The sequence below is a fragment of the Podarcis muralis genome, chromosome 9, assembly GCF_964188315.1.
Source record: "Podarcis muralis chromosome 9, rPodMur119.hap1.1, whole genome shotgun sequence".
Lineage (NCBI taxonomy): Eukaryota > Metazoa > Chordata > Lepidosauria > Squamata > Lacertidae > Podarcis > Podarcis muralis.
Window position 1 is genome coordinate 41,954,914 of NC_135663.1, and position 27,511 is coordinate 41,982,424.

At 39.0% G+C, this 27,511-nt stretch overlaps 1 protein-coding gene across 1 annotated transcript in view; it reads left to right on the top strand.

Annotated features, from left to right (window-relative positions):
• The first annotated feature begins 1,513 nt into the window (after window positions 1–1,513).
• Window positions 1,514–27,511, top strand: part of RXFP1 (relaxin family peptide receptor 1) — a 31,926-nt gene continuing 5,928 nt past the window's right edge. The window contains exons 1-14 of the mRNA XM_028744414.2: window positions 1,514–1,720; window positions 7,325–7,480; window positions 9,175–9,264; window positions 10,898–11,003; window positions 13,489–13,560; window positions 14,803–14,874; window positions 15,578–15,649; window positions 17,095–17,166; window positions 24,329–24,403; window positions 24,769–24,840; window positions 25,241–25,312; window positions 25,594–25,665; window positions 26,424–26,495; window positions 27,062–27,133. Coding sequence (XP_028600247.2) covers window positions 1,675–1,720; window positions 7,325–7,480; window positions 9,175–9,264; window positions 10,898–11,003; window positions 13,489–13,560; window positions 14,803–14,874; window positions 15,578–15,649; window positions 17,095–17,166; window positions 24,329–24,403; window positions 24,769–24,840; window positions 25,241–25,312; window positions 25,594–25,665; window positions 26,424–26,495; window positions 27,062–27,133 — 1,121 coding nt within the window. The 5' untranslated portion in view covers window positions 1,514–1,674. The remainder of the gene's footprint in view (window positions 1,721–7,324; window positions 7,481–9,174; window positions 9,265–10,897; window positions 11,004–13,488; window positions 13,561–14,802; window positions 14,875–15,577; window positions 15,650–17,094; window positions 17,167–24,328; window positions 24,404–24,768; window positions 24,841–25,240; window positions 25,313–25,593; window positions 25,666–26,423; window positions 26,496–27,061; window positions 27,134–27,511) is intronic.

Sequence of the window (27,511 nt, forward strand, 5' to 3'; positions counted from 1 at the left end):
AGCAGATGTTGGATGGCCATCTGTCATGGATGCTTTAGCTGAAATTCCTGCATTGAAGGGGGTTGGACTAGATGACCCTCATGTCCCTTCCAACTCTATAATTCTAGGATTCTAAGTGGCTTAACGGACATGCACAAGGTGGCAATCATCAGATATGTCTAAACATTTGAATATCTATTTGTTTTATCCTCTGCGTTTAATTTAAAATCCACAGCGCTTTTTCTAAGAGGCCCCAATGCCCTACGTAAACACGAACCAACTATATTCCTGTATAAATAGCAGTCTTGCTACAAAACTTAAAATTTTTATATCTGGATTGTGAAGTATTTGTCAAACATTTCAGTGCTGTCCTCACAGCTAGGGTGAATTCCTTCTTGTTCAAATACGGCAAAGTGGTTCAACTGCAGATATAGTAAAAAACATTTTTTTCCTCAGAGTGCAAATATTACCCACTGTATTGTGAGGATGATTGACAGTTGCTTGTTTCATGTAATGGTAATAGGCATTTATTTTTTTTAGCTATATTAGAGCTCAAATTAAGGTAAGGGCAATTTTAACCTCAAATACAAATGCAAATATTTGGGTACTGGCCTTTAGTCCTTTTCTTTTCTTTTTTTTCCTTTGCAAGTTCACAAGAATTGAAAGTTCCAATGGTTATAGGTAGCCGTTAGATAAAATGCAAAAGTCATTGTAGTATAATACCTAAAGATCCCAAATGTCACAAATTGCAGGCAATGTACCACGCCCCCGGGATGCATGCCATGCCCCCCCAGGGCACGCATCATGCCCCCAGGAGGTGCCAGCCACGCGCCCGCCTGCTCTCTGCCCCCAGTAGCGGGGCATGCAGCTTCGCCACTGATTATAGGTGTTTGGCACCCACAAACTCATAGCACTACTAATATTGATAAAATATTGAACATTAAATAAATGGTAGTGATTACTGCGCTATGTTGGAACTCATAGAAACTCAGGGGGTTGGGATACTTTAACAATCAATATTAATTACATGTTAATGCCCCATGGTAGCTCAAATAACAAGTTCCTTTATATATTTTAAAATCCTAATATTTCTGGATAGAATGTGTTTCTTTTTTCAGTCCTGTCCACATGAAGTTATGACTTACTGCTCTGTTATAGGAAATGAATTCACGATTGCACATTTCTATAGCCAGATGAACATTTTCCTATTATGAAGTTGTTTGTTGTGAGTTTTCTTTTTTTGAGGAAAAGAGGAGAAAAAATCTTTCCTATGAAAGTTAGCTCATGCTTTTGGTTAGAAAAGACCTACTTAAATGAGATTACGCTTGTCTAATCACTTCCCAGTCAGTAATTTAAAATAAATCAATTTTATCTGTATTGATAAAATGACTATTTTGGTCATAATAGCTTTGATCAAAGCACATGTTTCCCAACAGACACAGAAACGGGAACCTGGAGTAAAGAAGGAGAGACAGTCTGTTCTTTGAAACTTCCCCCACACACCCCTCTTTTTTCTGAGTTGGATGGCTCTGCTCAGACAGAGAGAGAGGGAGGTTGCAAAGGAGAATTAAGAGACAGAAAGCAAGGAATGGAATGGAAAGGAAGCTTCTTCTAACCAGAAATAGAGACTGCTGAGGTTTTGTATGAAATCTGTGGGACAACACTAGCTCTTTATTTCTCGGAAGCAAGACAGAGATGCCATTTAGTTGCTTCTTCTTATTCTTAGCTATTGAAGTGAATGGTGAGTACACTTACTATTTTCTATGTTAACACTGATAGGTAGGAAACCCCAGCAACTGACCTTTTGTTAATTAGTCATTATGATTTTCTTTTTTAAAAAAAGAAAGAAAAGAAACCCTGCACAAAGATTGCCACAATTCTGTGATGGATATCTGGAATTTTAAGAGACTGACATTTCAGATGTAAATGCAAACATTAGGTTTGTTCAGCCACTGTTAGCACACCAGCATGCCAATACAAACCGTCTTTTTAATGATCTGTAAGTGTATGCTCAGCTCTGAATTCTAGAATCCCAGCACTGATCTTAAATACAGCTTCAGACCAGCTGCAGAGCTGCATTCAGAATTCGGTGCTGCTGCTAAGAATTATGCCATGGTAGCTGTGGCTGATTTTGTATTTGACTCTTGGCTTTTCAGAAGTTTTCAGTTGTTCTACCATTCTGTTTCAAAGTAGTATGCACGTCCACTTGGTTGAAGTTTATCACAGGATTTTTATTCCTGTCATGAGAAGTAATAGCAAATGGAGAAAACTGGCAAAGTTTTGATCGTCAATCACTTCTGTGTGGCTTCGTTGACTTAAGATATGCTAGCAGGGAGGGTGCCTTGCAGGTCCTCTAAGGAATGTCTTGTTGTAGCATGGTTGTGCTGCATGATAATATTAGCTCTGGCTTATATTTGGCATAGCAAATAACTGGTAAATGTGACTGTGGCTGAGATGGTATATATAAAATTCTATAATATTCCGGCTTGTTTTGCACCAATATATTTTATTTCACTTTTCTTAAACTTTAGATAGATTGATAGATCGATAAATATAGCTATAGTTGAAATATATATTTATGGGGAGGGAGAATACCTTTCTTAAACACCATTAAGGTTCTGTATAATGCAAAGTGCTCACTGGAAGGACAGATCCTGAAGCTCAGGCTCCAATACTTTAGCCACCTCATGAGAAGAGAAGACTCCCTGAAAAAGACCCTGATGTTGGGAAAGATGGAGGGCACAAGGAGAAGGGGACAACAGAAGATGAGATGGTTGGACAGTGTTCTTGAAGCTACTAACATGAGTTTGACCAAACTGTGGGAGGCAGTGGAAGACAGGAGTGCCTGGTGTGCTCTGGTCCATGGGGTCACGAAGAGTCGGACACAACTAAATGACAAAACAACAACAAAACAACAATAATGCAAAAGCAACTTAGAAAGAACATTTTAATCAACTGAGTTGTCTCTTTAATCATATGCCTGTAGGTCCTTTGAAAATATTCACATGTCCTATGCTGTCCATTTACCTGCTTAAGAGACATGGGTTGGATCCAAAGACACAAGGTGCTTCTTCCATTATGGAAAGGCTTCCTCTGGTGAAGAAGAGAACCTCTGGAGCCAATCCAAGGCTTCTCCACAGACATCTAAATAATATTAGGCTCCCCTGTGGCAGTGAGGCTGCAGCCTTCCTCTCCCTTCAGTTGCCTCAGGTATCAAATGCTGTGGGCTGCAGGATCTTTGGCCCTTCCTCCCAAGCTCTCTGGTTCTGCTGAGCTGGGTGTATCATACAGCCTGTCAGGCACCCCTTAAACTAGCCTGCTGTCCTCAGCATGGTGGAAGATGCAGTCTTAGTGCCAGTGTTGAATTAAGATTCTTCAGCCAGTCCCGGCAGCTTCTATACATGTAGTATGAAGTGCAATGTTGTCCTTTGCCTCAGGCAGCAAAAAAATGGAAGGGATAGGGTGGTGATGGCAGGCACTGTGCCTGTTCTGGCCATATACCTTAGGCCAAGTAATTATAGATGGAGGAGATAAAGTTGGCAAAGCATTTTGCACACCAGAGTGTTGCTTAAGCAATGGTGTTATGGATAACAGCAGTGCACCTTTTTGGGTAGGTGAAAATGCACAATGGAGCATTGGTCCAATGTAAGGCATTCATCCATAATCCTAATCATGCTGCCAACACACCAGCTTCCGTAGTCTGTGAGCAGCATGTATTAATGAGCACACTGTTGTCCTTGAGTTGCATGCTCTGTTGCACAGAAAATGTTGTTAGAGTGCAAACAGCAATATGGGAAGAAGGGGAACTAACATCAAACTGTAAGAAGAACAAGGACTTAGGTTGTTTATTAGAAAAGCAAGCAGTTAGGCAGCTATTTGCTGTGGAATTTGAGTCTCTTGCTTCTCTTCATACATATCCACAATGACTAAGATATTAGAGAATGCCCTCTAATATTATGCAATAAAGCCGGGGGGGAGGGAAATAAAAGTTTTATCCTTCCCTGCAAAATAAGCTATTCCTGATTCATGTCAGACTATTATTATTATAATTTAATTATATTTATTTATATCTTGCCTTCTCCCCATACTGGGACTCAAGGCTGCTTACAGATAAAAGAGAGAAAGCTAAAAATATAAAAAAGATAGTCATTAAAGAGGAAGTCAACACTAATAGATTTAAAAATACAGATAACAACAACAACAACAACAAAAGCATCACACCAGTAGCCCTTTCCTTTCAGTTCTTAAAGGCCTGTTGGAATAAAAAGGTTGTCACCTGCCAGCTGAAGATCAACAAGGAGGGAGCCAATCTAACTTCCCTAGGAATGGCATTCCAAAGTCTCTGTTCAATGTTTCCAAACTGCATTTCTTTTTAATTGCACTGTTGTTTCAATTTTCCTCTTGGTCTTACCGTGTATACACCTTTCATTAGTTAGTTAGTTAGTTACATTTCTATCATACTTCTTCCTCTTGCCATCCACCCCAACCCTGTGAGGTAGGCTACACTAAGAGGCAGTGACTGGTCCAAAGTCACCCAGTGGATTTCATGGCTGTGTGGGGATTCGAACCCTGATCTCCCAGGTCCTAGTCCAACCACTACAGCATTGTGACTTCAGTATCAAAGCAATTCACATGCAAAAGTTTGCAGCTAACACTGAACATCTTTTTATAAGAGGATATTCTAAGTTATCTCAAGACAGCCCAATGAACATCAGATGATCACAGATTATTGAGGGTTCATATATTTTTAACCTTTTTGGAGATGTGATCTTGGGGTATGAGGTCCAAAACCTGCTTGCACTCTTTTCTGTGACATTTTGATTTCCATATTCTCTGTCTTATCCTTTGGCAATTTCCAGCAGTGTATTGTCTTAGATGACTCACCTAGCATATTTTTAACTTTAGAAAATCTTGCTTTAGGTCCTAAAGCTCCAGAAACATGGTTGTTATTATAAATGAAGTGCCAGCATGATCAATGTCACATATAAAGCTGGTGGCTGAACAAAAAGTCTGTATCTAAAGTGACATTAGAAGAGGGAGAAGAAAACATCACTTTTGCGTACGGAAATACACGGCAAAGGCTCTATTTCCTCAGGAAAGGTATTTTTAATAAGGCTGGGATGAATTCTCTCCCCTGTTTCTCAAAATTCTCCACAAAACAGGAGCCAGTTTTCTGCTGTTTCTGTAGAGGAGGTGGAAAAATGTCTCTTTAAAAATCAGGTGTCAGTTACTGTTTAGTTTACTAGGCCTCACCAGGAAGTGCAGTGCAATCAATGGGAAGCTGTGGAGAGTATGGTGCCTTGCCTGGAATGCCTTGTGATGCAACAAAACATGGTATAAAAGATGCTATGCTAATGCTTTTCAGTTCTGTTTATGAGCAACATTTTGTTTAAAAGTGTGCCAAAAGGAAAGGAGCAAAGCCATTCCTAACTTGTTGTGAAAATGCAAGAGTTATGTTCCAGATGTTTATTTCAGGAGTCAAAGTCTCATTTCTGTGCTTTCACCCAGAACTCTATCTCTGGAATGAAACAAAAACAGTGAATACTAAATATGTGAATAAACACAAATGACTACCCAAATTCAGGAAGGACACAAGCTGTTATGTTATAAGAGTCTTCCTCTAAAAGTGTATAGTTTGAACATAGCTAGCTGAATTAACACTTTTTATTCACTCAGCACTGGCTGTGAACTCTCTCCATGTGGTAGAAGAGGAGACAGGATTGCTAACAAGATTTTCTGCAACCAGCATATTTTGCAGGGATGGAGACCTCTGCCCCACTCACAAAAGAGGACACAAAGTTGTATATGCTTTGTGTTGTATCTATATTTGTATCCTCTTTTGCACATGGGGTGAAGGGTCTAAGAGTAAATCGGGGGCCACACATGAGTAATAAGATGTCCAACAGACAGCATGTCAACAGGTGAAGCTCTTCTCATCATTGTATTTCAGTCCTGCCCCTGGAAATGCTCAACCTGCTGAATTTCTCTCTGCCCACACAGCTGTCAAAAACATGAACCCTGCTATTCTCCAAAGCTAAGCCTACACCAGGCAAAGAATTCAAGTTACATGACTTGCAAATCAGTTGTATAGGGCTTTTGTCAATGGATCTTAAGGTGACAAAACTATGTTCAGCCTAAAATTAGACATGGTATTTCAAGAGGGGTGGTGGTAATCAAGAGAGATTTAAGAGCCACAGAAGCAAGGTTCAGGTGCCCATGCTTGGATAAATGCAAGATTAAGTTGTGAAAAAGCAAGCAGTATATTTTAAGAGCATTTGTTGCTGTTTGTTATTATGTGTACTTAAATTTTTATTAAGTAAATATTAAGTAAATATTTATTAAGTAAACATTTTTAGAAAGTGCCAAAAATAGTACTGTGAAGGCACTGGCCTGATGTCGATAGTCAAGGAGTCCCAAAGTAAGAGTGCCTAAAAAGATGAAACAAAAGACTACTTTGCTGTGCATGCACCATAAATGTGAAAAATTAAAGGATTGCTCATGTAGTGCTGCAACTGCCCTTGCACAATGAGACCCAATATGTGCATATCAAGGCTGTTTTCAGAAGCGATATGAAGAATGCGTGCCATGATTGCATCTGTTCTGTGTGCCGTTCATGTGATCAGGGAGAACAGCAACAGAAGCTGCTGGCAGTTGTGTGGGATGTGCGCAGAACTTTTTGCTCCTTAGCCTGAAGAACCTGCTTTTCCTTCCTTTGACCAGCATTTGATGTTGTAGGGACTAGGAAATCAGCTCCTGAACCTGCACCAAGAATGCAGATCTGTTCTAAGCTAGTAAAATCAATTTGGTTTCTCAACTGGAAACTGAGGAAGTTCATGAAGGAAGGAACCATGTGTTCAGTTGTGACCCCATGTGAATCAGAGTTTCATGCATTACTGAAACCACTTTGGGTGTAATCACAGGGGAATGGAAAGTCTGCATTTGTTCTAGAGTGTTCTGAAGAGCTATTGCAAAAACAGGCATGCACGTTTTGTTTGTGTGTGTATATTATACAAAAACTAACAAAAAATATACATAATAACATTCCAAACTTTATAAATTCAGTTGTGCACTCACATTTGCAACAAATAGCATGATCTTTAGAACATTTACTCTTAGATGAAGGTTCCAGTGATTAAATTTACTTTTATATAAATGTTTGCAAGAGTGCAGGCTGAGGATCACTACAAATATTGCGTGGGAAATTAAAAGAACTGATGCAAAATTGTAAGTAACCCAAGCTGTAACACTTTTAATTCAATGCGTTTGAACAGTTCAACAATGTAACCTAAACATTGAAAACATTTCAGTAAAGCCCAGCCTCTTTCTGGTGTTTATTTTTTAATAGCTCTTCATGCTGCTGCAGGAACTCAGGATTTTGGATTTGGAATTGCATGTCCTCTTGGCTATTTCCCTTGTGGGAATATCACAAAATGTTTGCCTCAGCCCTTTCACTGCAATGGGATAGATGACTGTGGGAATCACGCAGATGAAGAGAACTGTGGTAAGTTGACAGTTTTTCCACAGTAGCTCTTAGTGTGAGTTAACAAAGCCTTTGATACTACATCACAATTCTTGTTTTCTCAGTAACTACTCTGACAAAAAAACTTGGTATTGGGTTGGGTTGTTTTTTTAAATAACTAAGGGTTTTTTAAAGCATTCTCTTAGCATCGGTCTGGTATAAGCTGCTTGGTTAGCTGGACTCTAAAATCACCTCATATTCTAAGAAGAATTGATTTTGTATATATTGAACCTTTCCAATCTAGCTATCTATCTAGACAATATTTTCCCCCACCTTTTCCACTAAGTGGTGTACAAAGAATACAACACAACGAAAATGAAAATAAGTTAAAACTATAAATTCAGAATTCAGTTAAATGCCTGCTGGAATGATGGTGATGAGGATGATGTCTTCAGTATGTGCTGGAGGTTCAACAGAGAGGAGGCCTAAAAGAAATTTCATAAAATTGGGCCCATAATACTGATCACACAACACTGATCTATGATGGATACAAGCGATGCATCCGAGCCATGGGGGACCACAAACATTGACTCCACTGAAGACCTCAGTGATGAGGCAGAGCTATAAGGGATCAGGAGGCCCTTAAGGAATCCTGCACCCAAGTTGTTAAGGACCTTGTAAATTTATCCACAAACCTTGAACCTGGACCAGTAATGTATGGGCAGCCATGGTGCAAGCTTTTGAGCATGGAGCTATATAATGGGGTTATGATGGGAATTCACTAATGTCAATGTAATAGGACATATGTCAAGGGATTGGAACAATAATCCCATTTTTTTCTAACATAGGAACTACATATGGATGCATGTTAGTATATATGTAAAGCACACTGTTCTGTGTGCTCAAGTGATGATTAAACAGTGGATAGATATCATTTGCTAATGAAAATCACGTTAAGGCTGGAATCCTAAACATCATGGGCCTTGTTGAACATTGCAGGACTTCCAAGTACACATGCCAAATTACTTGGTAAACTGAATTGACTTCACTAGTACTAATGCCTGAATCAGTGCAAGACCATAACCATAGTGGGGAAAGAATCAGGATTTTTTTTAGGGTGGGGGTTGCTTTAAATATATGGTGTGTAAGCAGCCTTGGAGGGAAGAATAGTGGTCCAAAATGGCCCCGGTTGTGGTGATTAGAGACATGGCTACTATCCCATCTTTTATTGTAATTCTTCAAAATTGCTTCTTGGCAGAGAACAAGCTGTTTCTGGCAGAGTGCACACTCTCCCCTTTGAATAATTGTGTCATAGCAGAGGAACATGGTTAGAACAAGGAGGAGAGAAATACAAATGGTTTTCCCTAAGGCAGTGTGTCCAGACTTTTAACTGAGCAGAAAGATTTGTGTCTAATAAGTAGCAAACCCATAGCTGAATAATTATATCTTTTTTACAAGTGAGGTTGTTTTTGACAGTGACAACACCCTAAAGGGTCTTCCTGCCCTCTAGTAGTAGCTGGAAAGGAGGCGCAGTGCAAATGGGGGAAATGGAAGGGAGCATCATCAATGGCATATCATTTGCGAACTAAAAAAAGCAGCAGTAAATACCAATCACATTCACCGGATTACAAACATGGGACAAATAAATGAACACAAGCAATTTCCATTGGAATTCTCTGAGGCATGTTTAGAAATAGTAAATGATGATGATATTTCTGCTGTATAACTTCTATTAGGTGATAACAGTGGATGGTCTCAGCAGCTGGATGCAATTTATGATAAAAAGGCTTTTCAATATTCCTTGGACTTGGAAACAGATGAATGCTGTAAGTAGGAAGAGAAATAAATTGTTTACTTGTAGAATTTGAAGGGAAAGCATACCACAGATCTGGTGACTGTGGAACCAAGTTTCAGTGGGCATGTGGACATTTCAGTTCTGTTTTAGAAGAAGAAGAAGAATAAGAGTTTGGATTTGATATCCCGCCTTTCACTCCCTTTAAGGAGTCTCAAAGCGGCTAACATTCTCCTTTCCCTTCCTCCCCCACAACAAACACTCTGTGAGGTGAGTGGGGCTGAGAGACTTCAAAGAAGTGTGACTGGCCCAAGGTCACCCAGCAGCTGCATGTGGAGAAGCGGAGACGCGAACCCGGTTCCCCAGATTAGGAGTCTACCGCTCTTAACCACTACACCACACTGGCTCTCCTTTTAGAAAGACACTGGGGCACAAAGCTTTAAAACAATATAACTTAAAATTGCTTTAAATCACATTGATCAAGTGAAAGATGGAATGTGTGTCCTCAGCAATCCTGAATTAAGCCAGGATTGTGACATAATAATAAATCATGGTTAATGCAAGCCACAGTTCATAAATAATTTCAAACCATGGTTTCAAATTCTAGATTGTTGGCCACAGACCAAATCAAACATATGAACTACAATAAGCTAAACAAACCACAGTCTAAGTATTACATGTGGACCAAGCCAGTAAATTTTGAAGTTTACAGCATGACACAAATGGTTATTTGAAAACACTTCTGACAGGTAGAAGAAAAGCTTCCTGACCTTCCATCCCCCTATCCCGTGTGTCTGAGCACTACACTGCTGATTTCCACAGGCCTTGCAGAGTGAAGAAAGAAGCATGCCTCAAGTTTTATGCTTATTGCAGCAATGTTTTCAGTGAAAATTGCCCGAAATGTTTTAACGAAAGGTCTTCTTTGGGGTAAAAAGGTATTCAGGTGTCTTATTCTGCTTCATTCATTGAAGCAACTTATTTATAGATCAATGCACATTTAGCAATATTTACGTAACAAATTATTGCTTTCAGTCACTGGCTTGCCTCTTCCTTTGCCCTTCCACTTTTCTGGCTGTGTGTCTACATTTGCACCTAACTGTAGCCCTTTTCAAAAGTTTAAAAAACTATTTACTGTCATCTTCAGAAAATGTGAAAATAGAAATCTGCAATATACTAAGTCAGACAATTAGTCCATCTAGTTTAGTATTGTCTACACTGAGTATCAATAACTCCTCAATATTTGAGACAACTTCCTTTCAGGAGATGCCAGGAATTGGACCTGGCCACTTTTATATGCAAAACATGTGATCTCCCACTGAGCCACATCCCTTCCTAACTTGTAAATGGGGAGCAGAATCTTGTCAACAGCCCTCACCTTGTCCTCCATACAATCCATGTCATTGTAGCCCATTGGCTACAATGGATGAAGTATGAATTAATTGTCCTAAGCCAGTGCTTGGGAACTAGTGGTCCTCCAGATATTGTTTGCCTATAACACGTCATCCTTAATGGCTGTGTTCTAGATGGGGCTGCTGGGAGTTGTGGAGTTCAACATCCTCTGGAGGACCACATATTCCTCACCCCTATATTAATCAATGTGTTGATTTTACCACCTCTCTTTTCTCTCCCCATCATCATGCCAACATCATGGCATTGTCTTTATCCAGTGGTTGGTTCTGTGCCAATAGAATGTTTGTGCCGTGGTTTAGAGCTTGACTGCGATGGTGCTGGTTTGCTCGTCATTCCTTCGGTCTCTTCTAATGTAACTTTGATGTAAGTAAAAAAAAAAAGCGGTAAATTCTCTGTTCAGCAGGTGGTAAAAGTTATTAGGGCTAGGTTACAACTGGTATGTAACCCACAAGGTGTTACTGGCAAAGCATGCAAAGATGCTCCTAAGCCAGTTTCTGAGAACCAGCTTAAAAGTGGATGTGAACAGAAAGTCCAGGATGCTGCTATCACCCTCAGATGAGATTCTTATTTAGTGCACACACTGTACCACTTTGGAAAAGGGCAAAAAAGGAATAATAAACATCAATGCCATCTAGTGAGCAACAGGAATTATTTTTTAATTTTAAACGTGATTTTTTTTTAATGCTGGCACATGACTGCAAGACCAATATCTGATCATTAGCTATGCTGGCTGTAGGCTTATGGGAGTTGATGTTCAACAACATCTGGAAACCTGGGTTACCCAGCTCTGTTACATTTTGTAGTGACTCTTACAATAATGAAGGAATTCAGAGAGCAGGGGAGAAATAAAAGTTGCTCAAGTATTGCTCCAGGGATAACCTCATCCTACCTAAAACAAATGGAAATACCCCTTTTAGCATCGTTAAAGTATGGAATTTGATGCTACATGATGTGCTGATGGCTACCAACTTAGATGGTTTTAAAAGCTTGGCAAGTAAGGATATAAGTGCTACTATAGCCCCAGGATACTTGAATAATTATTGCTGGGCAATAACCATGGGAAAGTGATATTGTGCTGCTGAAGGGTTTCCCATAGACACCTTCTTAGCAACTGTGAGAAAGAGGATATTGGACCAGTTGAGGTTTTGGGTCTGTTCTTAATAATAGCTTTATTATTAGTGTTGAAATTTCTGGACCCATTTTTAAAGTTGAGGATGCTTATGAATTTGTGAATAAAGTTTGTTTGAAAATGGCCATCTTCGCTGCTCAGGATGCTTAAACTGAGCAGTGCTGAAGGACAGAAAAATTATCTAATTTAAGGGCCATAGCACCACTACATTAAGAATCAACCTGAGCTTTCTAAATTGAGGCTTATTCTGTGTGTGAGCAAGTTTTCAACCTGCAGTTGTCTATCTGTGACTTGATATGTCCTTTTTGCAAAGAACCGAGTTTAATTTTTTATGCTCATTAGGTTGCTTAGTGAAAGGTGTGCTGAAGTTCTGTTCCAGTCATGGAAGAGTAATTGTCTCATACGGCACAATTAAGAGACACCATAGGAAAATCCCTTGCTGGGTTCTGTGACTAAAGTATTTCCTGTATTGTGAGGACCTCTAGGGTTTATATTGTTAAGTGCACAAAAACTAAAGAAACTCTCTTTTTCATGAACCTGCTCTGTGTGGCAAATGTCCCTAAAAGGTTAACTGAAGATCTTCACAATTAGCTATGTTTATGTTATGAACTAATTGAAGAAAGTTATTAAGAACGTTGGACGATCCCTACTGGGTCAAGCCAAAGATCTAGTCCAGGATCTGTACTCTTAGTGGCCAGTCATATGCTTATAGGAAGCAACACTGCTTTGCTCACATGCAATTCTCAGCAACCATCCAGAGACATTTTGCCCCTGAAATGGGACATAGTACATAGCCACTTCAGCTGGTAGCCACTAATAGCTTGATGAATTCATCTAAAACTGCAGTTGTTGAAAAAACAGGCTGTTGTGGTTCGAGGACCCGACCCCCGTGAAATGAAATGAAGACACAAGGACACGTGATATAAGGTTGATGGGCTAGAAAAAGGCCACAACTTTATTGATTACAGCAATGAAAAGGTATTGGCTTAGGCATTGGATCGAAACAAGTGGGTTTATTCACCAGTAGGTGGAGCCTGTTGATGCTAATCCAACTATAGGCTCACCCCTGCTGTCACCGAGGGTCGTGCCATGGCCTCCTGCCAAGCAGGCATCGGACAGAATACACGACCGCCAGATTCCTTTAACGGAATACCCCAACAAATTGAAGGCATAGGCGATGGCCACACCTAGCACTTCGACACACCACAACACATTATTCCAATGCCTAACTGGGACGAGGAGGAGGAATGAGGCCAGGGAAAGGCTGGCGCTGCGGCAAAAGGCCGCTGAACACGCCCCCTCCGTGGCACCTGGTTGGTTGGTCACCGGGGGGGGGGGCATGAGCACCAGCCAGGTGAGCTGGAGGCAGGGGGCAACGCCCCCTGCTGGGCGGTGCTCGGGCTCCCGCCCACAACCACTCCCCTCTCTTTCAGGGAGGAGAGTCTTTAGCAAATAATGCTCATGCACATACATACATTTATTTACATATTGATTGATTTATTCTGATCACTTGTCTCCCATCCTTTAGTGTTTCCACTAACATGGTGGCTTACACTAATACTGAGCAAGCAATAAAATCAACTTACATGGAATAATTTCATTTGTGGAAATGTTTGTCAACTGTATAACCTGGTATCAATAAAATGTGCATGTACTGTGTAGTGGTTTGATGTATGCTGTGAGTCATTCATCTTTTGTCTGTTTGTTGTTGTGTTACAGGTCCCTAAAAGGGAATCAGCTGAGAAAGCTTATTGCCAATGTTTTCAAAAAATATCAGGATCTTCAATACCTGTAAGACAACATTTTAACTTCAAATTACCAGCCTATTGCAACATAATTGTTTTGTGATGTAGTGACCAAGAATGAGTTCACACCTTACATTTATCATGGGAAGTGTTTGTTGGAACTATGGTTTGATCACTTGACGGACTGACATGCTACTGTCATGGATCAGCTGACTGTACAATTAACTGACATTGGGAGGCAAGTTGAGAGGTGATAGTTGTATCAAGTGTTTGTATGAACTCAGCCTGAAGCTACAATCCTAGCCACATTTACTTGGGAGCATGCCCCATAGCATAATCTCTGAGATGACCTATATAGGATTGCAAACACAAGGTTATGCTTCTAATTATGTCATGTACATGTAAACTGTTGAAACTGGTGGTATATGTATACTCAGAGGTATATATTTTCAAGGCTCCTATATGAACTACAAGCTCTAATATGAACATATTTATGTTGTTCATTTAGGCTGTTCATTCAAGCCTAACCAATTGTTTTATTAATATTTGAGTCTAACCAATGGGTGGTCAAGAATAACCACTCAGATTCTTACTGGCAGTAAACTTATCCTAAAGTTGATCTTACTGTCCATCATATTATAAAGAAGTACAGTTTAGAGCAGAGCAAAACGACAAAGAACCAAAAGTAAACTTAGCAAAACAGTATGAGATTCTACATATGGGTAGGTATTCTTTGTCCTTTAAATAAATTTTCATTTAATCATGATTAATTTGTTTTTTTAAACATGATCATTTATGAAATAATCTTGTACTTATTGAAATTTAGTTTTTTTTGGACAGAAAGAGAACAAGCATGTTGATTTTACTTTCCTTTTACAATATTTCTTCAAATGCCATATAGTTCAACCATTCTTGTATCTTGCACCCTCTTCTGGTCACACATTTAAGGACAGTTATGACTGTAAATTCTGTAGGAAAATATAGTATTGTCATTAAAGGAGGCAAATAGTGGAAATGCAGAATACAGTTGTTTGATTTGCTTTGGACATCTGCTCAGTTCTCTCTTGAAAGCCACAGTCAAGCTTCCCATATTTTAATTATAGAAGGGATACATTTTTAACATAAAAATATAAAAATGTTGAGGTCCCTGAAAAGCTGAACTAAATTTATTATTATTATTATTATTATTATTATTATTATTATTATTATTATATTGGTGGCCACCTATATCATTCAGGCTCTGTAAATCTTTTTTTTTAATGATCTTCTATTGTCATTATCTTCACAGGTACCTTCAAAATAATAATATAAGTTTTGTGTCAGGACATGCTTTCAGAGGACTCTACAATCTGACAAAGCTGTAAGTACTTCCCCTGCAGTTCTACAATATATTCAATATATTCCCACTTTAATAATTGTAATAATGACTTCAGTAGGTTCGTTGTCACATACATAAACAAAAAGTGTCATCCGTCATCCCAGTAAGAGTCTCCAAAATTGCCCAAGTAATCTACAACCAGAAGCTGTCAATGGAAAACCCAGGTTGTACTGCTGCAGACAAATATGTTTACAAACTCAGTGTGATATATGCCTAAATGTGACTGGTAGGGCAGATCCTAAACTCCCCACCTCACCCCTGCAGGCCATTTTGACTGGTAGGCAGGACAGTCAACCACCTGATGTTACCTGGTGTCACATGAGTCAACATCAAAGGAAGAATTGGCTTCTCACTTAATGTGTGATCCTGATACTTCCAGTCAAGCAATGCCAGCAAAGGAAGAATTGGGAGTGCACTCTTTTGTGCTCCTGATTTTTCTTTTCCAGCTGTAGGTCAAGGCTCTACAATGTTATGCAGGGATGTAGAAAACCCAGTTGGAATTCCCACTCAACTATGTACTTAACTGTTATGGTGCTTTTCCACACACAAAAATCATGCTCAAGAAAGGCCCTAGGGTTTCAAACACCACTCTGAACAATTCAATAGGATAGGGAAAAAAATGAATAGATGAAAAACCAAACATTGCTCAATGACCTTCTATTATGTTTTATTGGTCTTGTTTCAGATATCTGAGTCACAACAAGATAACCTTTTTGAAACCCCACGTCTTTGAAGATCTACATAAACTTGAATGGCTGTATGTACTGCCTTTGTATCTCATTAAGGCTACAATCCTGAACATACTTACTGGGGAATAAGGCCCATTGGATTCACTGGCCTATAAATGATAAAGCGAGAAGAGGTGCTGTTTTAAGGATTAAATCCTATATAACAATATGGAGCATATCTGACTAGACAGACATGCATAAGATTGTTCTATATACAATGTACATCACAACCTCTTCACTATCTCTTGGCAAACACTTTGCCAAGAGAATGAGAAGAATCTCAGCTTTGCAGGAAAAAAAACTGGGTTGCTTTTTTCCTAAGGGAAAACTACTGTTTTGGAGAGAACTTTGCACCTCATGAAATGGAGGGGGAAAGAAAAATCATTAAGATTTGCTGTTAAATCCAAACAAAGATCGTTGCAATTTATCTATTTGCTTTTCTGGAAGTATCCTCAGTGGGAGAAATGTTCACTCACATTTTTATTCCTTTAAGAAACAGATCTAAATCAGTCCATTTGGAAGATGTGTTTTGACAGGGTCATCTCCATTCCTGATTTTAGCTTGGACAGACATCTGTAACTAGACATCTTAACACCATTTTAAAAAAAAACAGAACAGTTTCGTTGTTACTGGTAGTTGTGATTTAAAAGCAAACAATGCTTAGCAGAGGGCATTAGTGACATAGCTGTCAGTATTCTGAAGAATTAACGGCATGACAACTTTTTCTACTGCACCTTTTCAAAGGAAATATTGTCTTATGGGATCTGTGACATACAGCAGCTTCAAAATAATGTTCTGTGAAGTGTCAAAGCGCTCATCAAGCACTGCAGAAGCTGACAAGAAAATTGTTCATTTAAGTTCCTTTCCCACCCACCCCCAAACCTATTTTTAATCTCTCGGGGGGGGGGGGGTTAGTTTCTGTCATCATTTTGAGATAAGAACACACTTACCTAGAAGCGAAAGCCACCAAATTCAGTAGGATTTACTCTTGAGTAGACATGCGTAGGATTGTACTGAGGATCACCTGTTTTAATTGGATTTTTAAAAGTTTTACTCATATGGCTATTTCCAGCAAGCTTTTTCTCCTGAAAGACAGTGGTTTCAGAAAAATTGCCTCTTAAATCATAGTCACCTTCAGTGTGGTCATGGTGTTTGTGTGCCCATCTGAACCACAAACTGAGATGATTGTGTTGATTTCAAATTGGCTTTCTGTGCTGCAAAGGTCCCTGGAGCCTCATTTGCAGTGGTTTGAAGGAAATGGGTCTATCATTTAGTAGCTACCTAAGAACCTTAGTTCACAGTATGGACTAGAACATAAAATGATTGGCACATTATAAGTGGTTGTATGATGCCATGATAGCAATCCATTTTTATCTACTGTTATAAATGAATATAGCTTATAAATCTGGTGGAAACAGGTTGCTATGACTTAGCAGTATTTTTAACCTAATATGCACCATTTTCTGATTTACAGCATAATTGAAAACAATACAATAAAATGTGTCTCACCACTAACCTTTTATGGGCTGAACTCACTAATTCTCCTGTAAGTATTGAGAAACTGATGTAAAATACCATTTATAATTTTAAAAATTACAAAAGCAAAGAGCTATGCTGAACAGGATCGTATCTCCAACCTCATCCCCACTCCCACCCCATCCCCACTCCACACGAGAGAATAACAGTTCATGTACTCTAATCAACAACACTTTACTATCTTCCCAGCGATTTTTCACTTCAGAAACAGAAATAGGCATATTCCACTCTCTGCAGCCATTCTTTTGCTCTTAATATTATCATTACAGTGAAAACAAACAAACAAAACTTTAGGGGACCGTTGGAATTAGTAGTTTAAATGAACTTGATTAACAAATACAGTAGAAGTAAAGATTGCGAGAGGTTGCTTATAAATAGAAATTGCTCATTATAGAAAACAGTTTTCCCCATGAAATTTTAATATTCATGTTTTGATATTATCAGCAAATGCAAATGGTTTTGCTGCTACAATGAAGTGCTGTTTATAAAATTGTTCATTGCAGCACAAACCTTTGTTGCAGCAAGAGAACAGTTCAGGTCTTTCTCCCTAATTTGGACTCCATTTTTAACTTTCTTAGCAGAAGTTGTTCTCTTTTTAAAGAGACCACAGTTTTCCCTAGTTACACTGACCAGTTTAGGTTGTTCAGAAAGATTGAGAGAAGAGGGAGCTTTGTCAGAGCTGTATGTCCAACAGTGAAGTGGTACCACCATCCTCTTACAGTGACAATACTATGTTACCCATATTTCTAAGTGGAGCATTGGGTTCTGAAACATCTCTACAAGGGAATCAAACAAACATGAAAAACGACTTCCGGAGGCGGCGCGAAACCGTGATGGCGGACCTCTTCGAGCTCTGAAGAGGGGCACCGCAGAAAAGGGTTGTTTCGCTACGGCGCAGCGGCAACCCATCAAGATAAACCACGGACAGAGTGAGTTCGTGGCCGTGGGACTCGGCGGGCACCTGGAGCGACCCCAAATTCGCAGAAGGGACCCCGTAAGGGGCTCTGGAGTGAAGGAGGGGGAGCGGTGCTGTGAGTTCATCGCTCTTTCTGCGGAGGCGAAGCCGCGCGGCTGTCACGGATGAGCGCTGACCTTTCTTCCAAAAATATCAGCCTGAAACTGCAAACCCGTGAGTAAGGATTTAAGATTTGTTGAAATAATTTGAAGAAATTCGGCTGAAACCGGGAGACGAGAAAGAGGAAGTCCGTCTTCCGGCACTGCTTTCAAGATCAAAGCAGACTGTTCAAAGAGCGGAAAGCGCTGCGAACAGGGAAGCCTTAAGGCTTTAAAGTGGGACTTTCGTGCACATTTGAACTCTATCTTTAAAGGAAAAATACAGCTAAAGATACAGTCAAAAATATCGTTTAAAAATTGACTTGGAGCGGTCTCCCAAGGGGTGAGGGAAGACTCTAACCCCAAATCTTTGGGTGGCCGGGTGAAGTTGCTTAACTGCGGAACTGTAACAAACTTCCAGATACTTTTGTAACTGAAGTGCAACTTTTGAGCTTACTTAGTTTGAATGGATACAATTGCAGGCACCTTGCTGGAACTTTGTTAAGTGTTTTAAAGTGCTCTGCAGGACTCTCTTCTTAGTGTTTTGGAACTAACTTGTTTTTAAAACTGTCTTCAAAAATGGAACAAAAGGGACTTTAATGGCGGAAAAGTTACCTTCTTCTTACTAAATTTTGGTGGCACTCCCCCTAGAGGATATTGGGATAACAAAGGCCTGGGAAAAGTTTTTTCTGTTTACCTTCTCTCTCCAGATTGTTTTTAAATTTGGGCTTGTCTTTCCCATGGGACTACAACATTTGACCTTGAACATTGACTGATGAGTGGCACAGGAAAGACAAGAGCAGCCAAAGCTAAGGAAGCTAAGGAAAAAGAAAAAGCGAAAAAGCAGGCACAGCTTTTGCAAACAACTTTAACTCAGGGACGCAGACTATCAGTTCCAGCTGTGCTTGCAATACAAAAAGTAGAAAGTGAAAAGCCTGGAAAATCTGAGGAGGAAGATATGGCATCAGGAGGATCAGAGGCAGTACTGAAACAAGTTTTGGAACAATTATCAGCATTAAACCAAAAAATTGATAATCAATCAATAAAAATTGACCAAGCTACATCCTCGATCCAAAAACTGACAGATCAGGTTTCCCAACATACCCAAGCAATTGAAAAATTGCAAGGAGCAACAGAAGAGAATCGTAAATTGGCAGGGGAAGCTGTTCAAATTGCAACAGCAGCTAAAAAAGAGGTTGAGGAAGTGAAAGCAGAAGTCAAGCCTCTGCACAAACAGGTAGGGGACCAACAAACCTACCTTTCCTTGGTGGAATTGAAAAATCGCCAGACCAACCTCAGGCTGAGGGCGGTGCCAGAAATCGAACAAGGAGATTTGATTGGATTTTTGACAACAGAGTTTTCAAAGTTTTGGGGCCTAAAAGAAGATAGTGACTTTAAAATAGTATCGGCTTTTCGATTGGGAAGATTGGTAAGAAAAGATAGATCAAGAGACTGCTTAATAGCTTTGAGATCAAGAGAAGAGAGAGACAAAATATTAGGCCTACATTTTAATAACTCAATTGAGATACAAGAGAAAAGGGTGGAAATTTACCGAGACATCCCTAAACAGTTATTGGATTTGAGAACCACCTATTCAGAATTGGCCAAGCTGTTGAGAATCAACACAATTCCTTATAGGTGGGAATTTCCACAAGGACTATCATTTACTTACAAACAGAAGAAGGTTAAAATAAGAACGCCAGAGGACCTACAAAAGTTCCAGCACGACCACGGAGAAGATCTCCAAAAAGAAGCAGCAGCCCATTGGCCTCTACCTAAACCAGGACCCATTCTGCCAGCAGGCGGAGGGACGCCTATACCCTCGGAACCAGAGGAAAAAGAAGACACACCGCTCTAGGTGTAACAGAATAGTTCAGGATGTCTCTGCAGCTACTAAGTTGGAATATAAATGGTGGAAATTCCCCGGAGAAAAGAAGGAGGCTATTTCATATATTGAAGAAAGAGCAATTGGACATTATTTGTTTACAAGAAACCCATGTAACCAGGCTCCACAGGAAAGTTTTGGTTAACAAAAGACTAGGCCAAGAGTTTATCTCTTCAGATAAGGTGAAGAAAAGAGGAGTGGTGATCTACGCTAAGGAGAGCCTGTCACCTAAATTTCTATTTAAAGATGAACATGGAAGAATTTTGGCAATTGAAATTCAGACTCAAGGAGAAAAAATATTGTTATTAGGAATTTATGCTCCAAATGACGGGAAATCGGAATTTTTCAAGAAGCTGCATGAGACTTTGTTGGACTATCTGGACTATGCTAACATCATAATGATGGGAGACATGAATGGAGTGGTGTCTACACATATGGATAAGTCTTACAACCAAAATTTAACATCAGACGGCAGACTGCCTAAAACTTTTTTTGAAATGACTGACAATCTGGATTTGATTGATATTTGGAGGACAAAGAACCCCCTAGGTAAAGAAGGCACTTTCTTCTCTGAGGCCCACCTGTCTTGGTCAAGGATCGACCAAATTTGGACCTCCAGGGGGCTGGCACCCAAGACCAAAAAGGTGGAAATCTGCCCAAAAACATGCTCCGACCACAACGCTCTGAAAATAGAACTCAGACTAACTCAACCCGGTTCCTTCAGATGGAGAATGAATGACACACTATTAAGAGATCAAGAGATCGTGAAGAAGGCCCAAAAAACACTAAAGGATTACTTTGAGATAAATCTGAACACTACAGTAGAAAAAAGAACAATCTGGGACGCAAGCAAAGCTGTTATGAGAGGGTTTCTGATACAACAGAATACAATTAAGAAGAAGCTCTGGAATGGAAAGAAAGATAAAATATTGGAGAAAATACGTCAGGGAGAGGAAAAATTGAGAACCAAACCAAAGTCAAAGGAACTGCTGAGAGAAATTAAATTCCATCAAGCAGAATATTCAAAATTGACTAACCAGGAGATTGAATGGAAAATAAAACAGATGAAGCAAAGATCTTTTGAATCAGCAAACAAATGCGGAAAGCTGCTAGCCTGGCAGCTGAAAAAAAGACAAAAGCTAAATACGATAACAAATCTAGAGATTGAAGGAAGGATGGTACAGAAACCAGAAGAAATTAGGAAGTGCTTCCACAGATATTTCAAAGAACTCTACACACAGGGGCCTCAGAAAGAATCTGAGATAGACCAATTTTTAAAGATAAATGGATTATCAAGAATAACTCAAGATAAAAGATCAATCTTGAACTCTATAATAACTACTCAGGAAATTGAAGGTGCCATTCAGAACATGCAACTAGGCAAATCTCCAGGCCCGGACGGGCTTACCTCCAAATACTATAAGACTTTGAAGGATTATTTGATACAACCTTTGTTGGAGGTATGCAACCAGATTTTGGATGGGAAGAGGGCACCAGAAACGTGGAAAGAAGCCTTCATCACATTGATACCTAAGACAGAATCTGAAAAGACTCAGCTCAAGAACTATCGCCCCATCTCACTCCTGAATGTGGATTACAAAATATTTGCAGACATTTTGGCAAGCAGACTTAAAAAAGTCTTAAATGAAGTAATTCACAAAGACCAAGCAGGCTTTCTCCCTGGTAGACATTTATATGAGAATACCAGAAACATCATTGATATCTTGGAACTTTTACAAACCAACATGAACACAAGGGCGGTGTTAATTTTTATTGATGCGGAGAAAGCATTTGACAACATATCTTGGAGGTTCATGAAGAAAAACTTGGAAGGGATGGGAGTGGGGCGGGGGTTTGAAAATGGGTTACGAGCAATTTATTCAGAGCAAAAGGCTAAATTAATAGTGAACAATGTGGTGACGGAGGAGTTTAAAATTGAAAAAGGGACACGACAAGGGTGCCCTCTATCCCCTCTTTTATTCATTTCAGTCCTGGAGGTGCTATTGAATATGATAAGGAAGGACCGGTTGGTACAAGGGATAGAGGTCGGAGTGAAACAATACAAATTGAAAGCCTTTGCAGATGATCTAGTTTTGACACTGCAGGAGCCAGAATCCAGTACAAAAAGAGCTCTTGAACTTATATCTGAGTTTGGTCGGGTGGCGGGATTTAAGTTGAACAAGCAAAAAACCAAGGTTTTGACCAAGAATTTGACACTTACAGAAACAGAGGGGTTTCAGAGAGAAACAGAACTGAATGTGGTAAAAAAAGTGAAATACCTAGGGATCTATTTGTCTTCCAAAAATTTGAATTTATTTAAGGACAACTATGAAAAATGTTGGTCGGAAGTTAAAAAGGATTTAGAAATTTGGTCAAGATTGAAACTTTCCTTGTTGGGAAGGATTGCAGCAATAAAAATGAATGTGTTGCCGAAAATGTTATTTTTGTTTCAAACCCTACAGATCGTGGACAGAGTGGAATGTTTTGGAAAATGGCAGAAGGATATATCTAGGTTTGTCTGGCAGGGCAAAAAGCCCCGAATAAAGTATAAAATATTAACAGATTCAAAAGAAAGAGGGGGGTTTGCCCTGCCGGACATGAGATTGTATTATGAAGCTGCAGCCTTCTGCTGGCTGAAAGATTGGTTTTTGCTAGAAAACACTGATGTCCTAGATCTGGAAGGTTTTGATAATGCTTTTGGTTGGCACGCATACCTATGGTATGACAAGGTTAAAGTTCACAAATTGTTTAAAAGCCATATTGTCAGAAAAGCAATTTTTGCAGTCTGGACGAAATACAAAGACTTATTAGAGAGTAAAACACCGAGGTGGGTGTCACCGGTGGAGGCCAAGGCTGGAAAAAGACCCAATATGGAGGCTTATTGGCCGAAATATTGGGAATTAATTGAAAAAATTGGAGACAGTTGGAAGTTGCAGAGCCAGGATAAACTAAAAAACAAGGTGCGAGATTGGTTACATTATGCTCAAATGCAAGAGGTTTTTAAAATGGATAAAAAAGTTGGTTTCCAGGAGGAGAAATCGAAACTAGAGACAGAATTGCTAGAACCAAAGACCAAGATTTTGTCTAGAATGTATAACTTGCTGCTTAGGTGGAACACACAGGACGAGTTGGTTAAATCTGCTATGATAAAATGGGCACAGGATGTTGGACATAATATTATGTTTGAAGACTGGGAGAGGTTATGGAACACCGGAATGAAATTCACGGCATGCAGTGCCTTGAAGGAAAACATTATGAAAATGATATACCGGTGGTACATGACCCCAGTCAAGTTAGCTAAGATACATCACCTGTCTGACAATAAATGTTGGAAATGTAAGGAGGCAGAAGGTACATTTTATCATCTCTGGTGGACCTGCCCAAAAGTGAAGGCTTTCTGGGAAATGATTTATAATGAATTGAAAAAGGTATTTAGGTATACCTTCCCTAAGAAACCAGAGGCCTTCCTGCTGGGCATGGTGGACCAGAAAGTGCTAAAGAAAGACAGAACGCTGTTTATGTATGCTACTACAGCAGCAAGAATTCTCATTGCAAAGAACTGGAAGACACAAGATTTACCCACGCTGGAAGAATGGCAGACGCAGTTGATGGACTACATGGAATTAGCTGAACTGACCGGCAGAATCCGAGATTTGGATAAAGAAACAATTGAGGAGGACTGGAAAAAATTTAAAGACTATTTGCAAAAATACTACAAGCTGTATGAATCTTAAGATAGTGCATGATTAGGAAAAGTTATGCTTCTGCAATTATGATTAAGTAAATTGCAAAATAAGTGATAAAAGAGAAAAGGAGACAATTTGAATCGAACATGTTATGTTTATTTTAAAGGCATCGAATATGAGATACAATATATCGAATTTGGGTACATAACATTGGAAAGTTACAATAAGGCATGAAATAAGGTAACAAAATGCTGACATTGTTAATGTAAATAACGCAGAATCGGAAGGGGTGGGGAAGTCCAAGTTGTTTTTGTTTGTTTTTGTTGTTAAAAAAAGGGAAAATTTGTTTCTTGCAATTATGTTATTTGTTTGTAACCTATAAAATTATGGAAAGAAACGCAATAAAAAATTTATAAAAAAAAAAAAACAAACAAACATGAAAAACCTTCTACAGTACTCTTGAAGATTATTTTAAAATAACTGCTGAAACCCAGATAACCATCTTTCCAGAATCCATCAACCTAATAATATTATTTTTCTTTCTCTAGAGTTCTGATGAACAATTCTCTTGCCCAGTTGCCTGATAAACATCTTTGTCAACATATGCCAAGGATAAACTGGCTGTGAGTCCACGTTTTCCTATGTTACTTTATCATTAGATTTGGTTTGAATCAAATGTGTCCCATTTCTTGTTCATAAAGATTCTCTACAAGAAAAGATTTAGCAATTATGTGTTGAAAACAAGAAAAAATAGTTATTTCTTATCACAGGAAAGGCAGGTTTGGGCTTCTGCAGTGACTATTTATTAGACTGCATTTCTGTTGATTCCAGTGAAGTTTGTTTGCACTGAAATGTGGTTTCTACAATAGTTCTGGTGGAAAAGACAACATGCATGCAAAGAGTCCTACCATATTATCAGTCCGTATAGAAGTATTTGAGGAATATTTGCTGTTAAGAATTAACAGGAGATTTCCTTTTCTTTCCCCAGGGACTTTGAAGGCAACCATATCCACAATTTCAGGAACGTCACTTTCATCTCCTGTAGCAGTTTAACAGTCCTGTGAGTTTAAAACATTACTATTGACCCAGAAAAAGACCTTAATGGTCCTAGCAACTTACCTGCATGGGCCTTGCTGGAGAAGGAATTACATACAGCTATGGAAGAATCCTTGTAACCATTAAGTCAACCTTGATTGCTCAAGGCATATGGAGCAGAGCCTGATCTGAAGATCTTAGGGAGCCAGAGAAGGGATGGGGAACCTGTGTCCCTCCAGATGTGGCTGAACTCCCATCTGTCTCAATTAGCATGGCAAGTGCTATGGGATGATGGGAGTCCAACAACATCTGGACAGTAAGTTGTAGTCCATCAATATCTAGTTCCCCATTCCTAGGTCAGAGACTACAAATGATTAGAAGAAGTCTCATCTTAAAACCCACTAAAATAGCTTTTATCATTTCAGCGTTTTGAGAAGAAACAAAATCAGCTCTGTAAATGAAAATAGCTTCTCTGCTCTTCAGAGATTAGCTGAACTGTAAGTAAACATTTTCCCTGAGAGCAGGTTACCCACTTTTTTGTGATCACATCTTGTAAGCAAGCATATAGTTTATATTATTGTGACAGTGTGCGTTTAGTCCTTCAAGCACTCGAGTCAAATTGTCTCAAAAATGGGGAGGGGGTCAGTCAGGACTGGGACAGTGGCAAAAGGAGAAGGGGGAATTAAAGAAGACAGAATTAGGGTGCTTCTTAAGTTTTGAAGCATTGATGGCAAAATAAGCAATCTGTTTACTAAATTCTGGGGATTTCCCCCCACAGAGACTTGGCTAACAACAAGATCGAATCGCTTCCTCGACACCTATTTAAGGATCTGAAAGAACTCTCACAGCTGTAAGATCTGTAATAAGTCCATTGTTCTTTGAATGTAAATCATTAAATGTTTTTAATTGTTTTTCTCTGGTTTGAAATCGTGTTAGAATGAAAAGGTGCACCTGCATATTATATGGATGAATTCTTTTTGAGATGGCTGTCCCCAATATTTTTGCTTTGATGTCTGTTATGCTAAATTAAGATCACTTTCCGAGATTAGTATTGCCTATTGTTTGTAATTTTAGGCTGCAATGTTGTACGTACCTGCTTACCTAGAAGCACGACCCATTGAACTCAATGGTATTTACTTCTAAGCAGACATGCATATTAGGACATACAGTCCCATAACTCCAGGACTTACAGAGTGAGATCTTCTAAGTGAGAAGCTTCAGTAAGAGTTTTCAATATAATTTCAAATCCCGAAGCAGAAGAAAAAGCAAAGATTATTTACTTCAGTAAGGTCACTGCCAGTTTGTTTGCTTTTTTAAAGGAAACAACTACTCTTTTATCTACAACTCAATATACTGAGTGAATAAAGACACAGTTTCTTATATAAATGCTACTTTAATTAATTTTTCTGGGCCAGTTGTTGGTTTTTTTGTTTTTGGCAATTGTTATTTGTTGAATCTGTTTAGTCACAATTTACACTCAACTGCACAATCAATATTAATATGCACATATTTTCATTTTTTGGTAATTGAGTCATGATAACATCAAGTACACAAGACAGAACAATAAAATTGCCATTTAAGCTATGACTTACTCTGTTCTTTTGACAGAAATCTTTCATACAATCCAATCCAGAAAATAGAAGCAAACCAGTTTGATTATCTTATTAAACTCAATTCACTGTAAGTGTGTGTCTTCCTTTTGAACAATCTTTCATCAGCTAAGACAATGCCTTCTAGTATTTAGCTATTCTGTTTTAGAACAAGGTAATTTTGAATTATGGATAAAATATGATGTACCAAGGTTAATTGGAAATGGCAGAAATAATTGATATATGCCTTGATTAATGTAGTTACTTTAGTCCTTAGAAACCTTCAAATCACAAACTATATAAAAACAAAGGAATCTTGCTATATTAAAAAAATATATAATTATTAAATTTGACTGTTAAATAGTCCAATAAACAATAACAGCCTTCTTTCAAATATTTAGGATTCTCATGCAGCTGCTAGCCTACTATGTGCCTTCAATTAAGTCAAAATACTTGGCACATAATTTTGACATCACAGACTTTAGTGTGCTTTAAGTTGAAAGCACTGTATTCAGTAAACTATGTGTTACCATTAATTAACTTGCCAACAAAATACCGGTACATTTTAAAGATACATATGTTATGCTGAAGGAGCAAATTTATTTTTTAGTAAGTTCCCTATTAATAAGACATAAACTCTGTTTCTAATGTTTATAGAAGCCTAGAAGGCATTGAAATTACAAATATCCAAAGAAGAATGTTCAGCCCACTTAAAGAGCTTTCCCATATGTAAGTATCATCTACAAAAAAAACCTTAACAAATAGCAAGGATATATACCTAACCTATCATCTCCCATAGAAAGGTAGCAGGGAGACCTGCTAAGACAATTCTTTGAGATCTTCTGTGTGCTAGATAGACCAGTCGATTTATTTGATTCCATTAGCAAGCTTACATAAGGGAAAAAAATTTACATAATTGTGCCCTTCTACACTTCATGCTTGGGACGCGGGTGGCGCTGTGGGTTAAACTACAGAGCCTAGGACTTGCCGATCAGAAGGTCCCTGCTCTTGCCAACCTAGCAGTTCGAAAGCACACCCAAAAGTGCAAGTAGATAAATAGGTATTGCTCCGGTGGGAAGGTAAATTGTGTTTCCGTGCGCTGCTCTG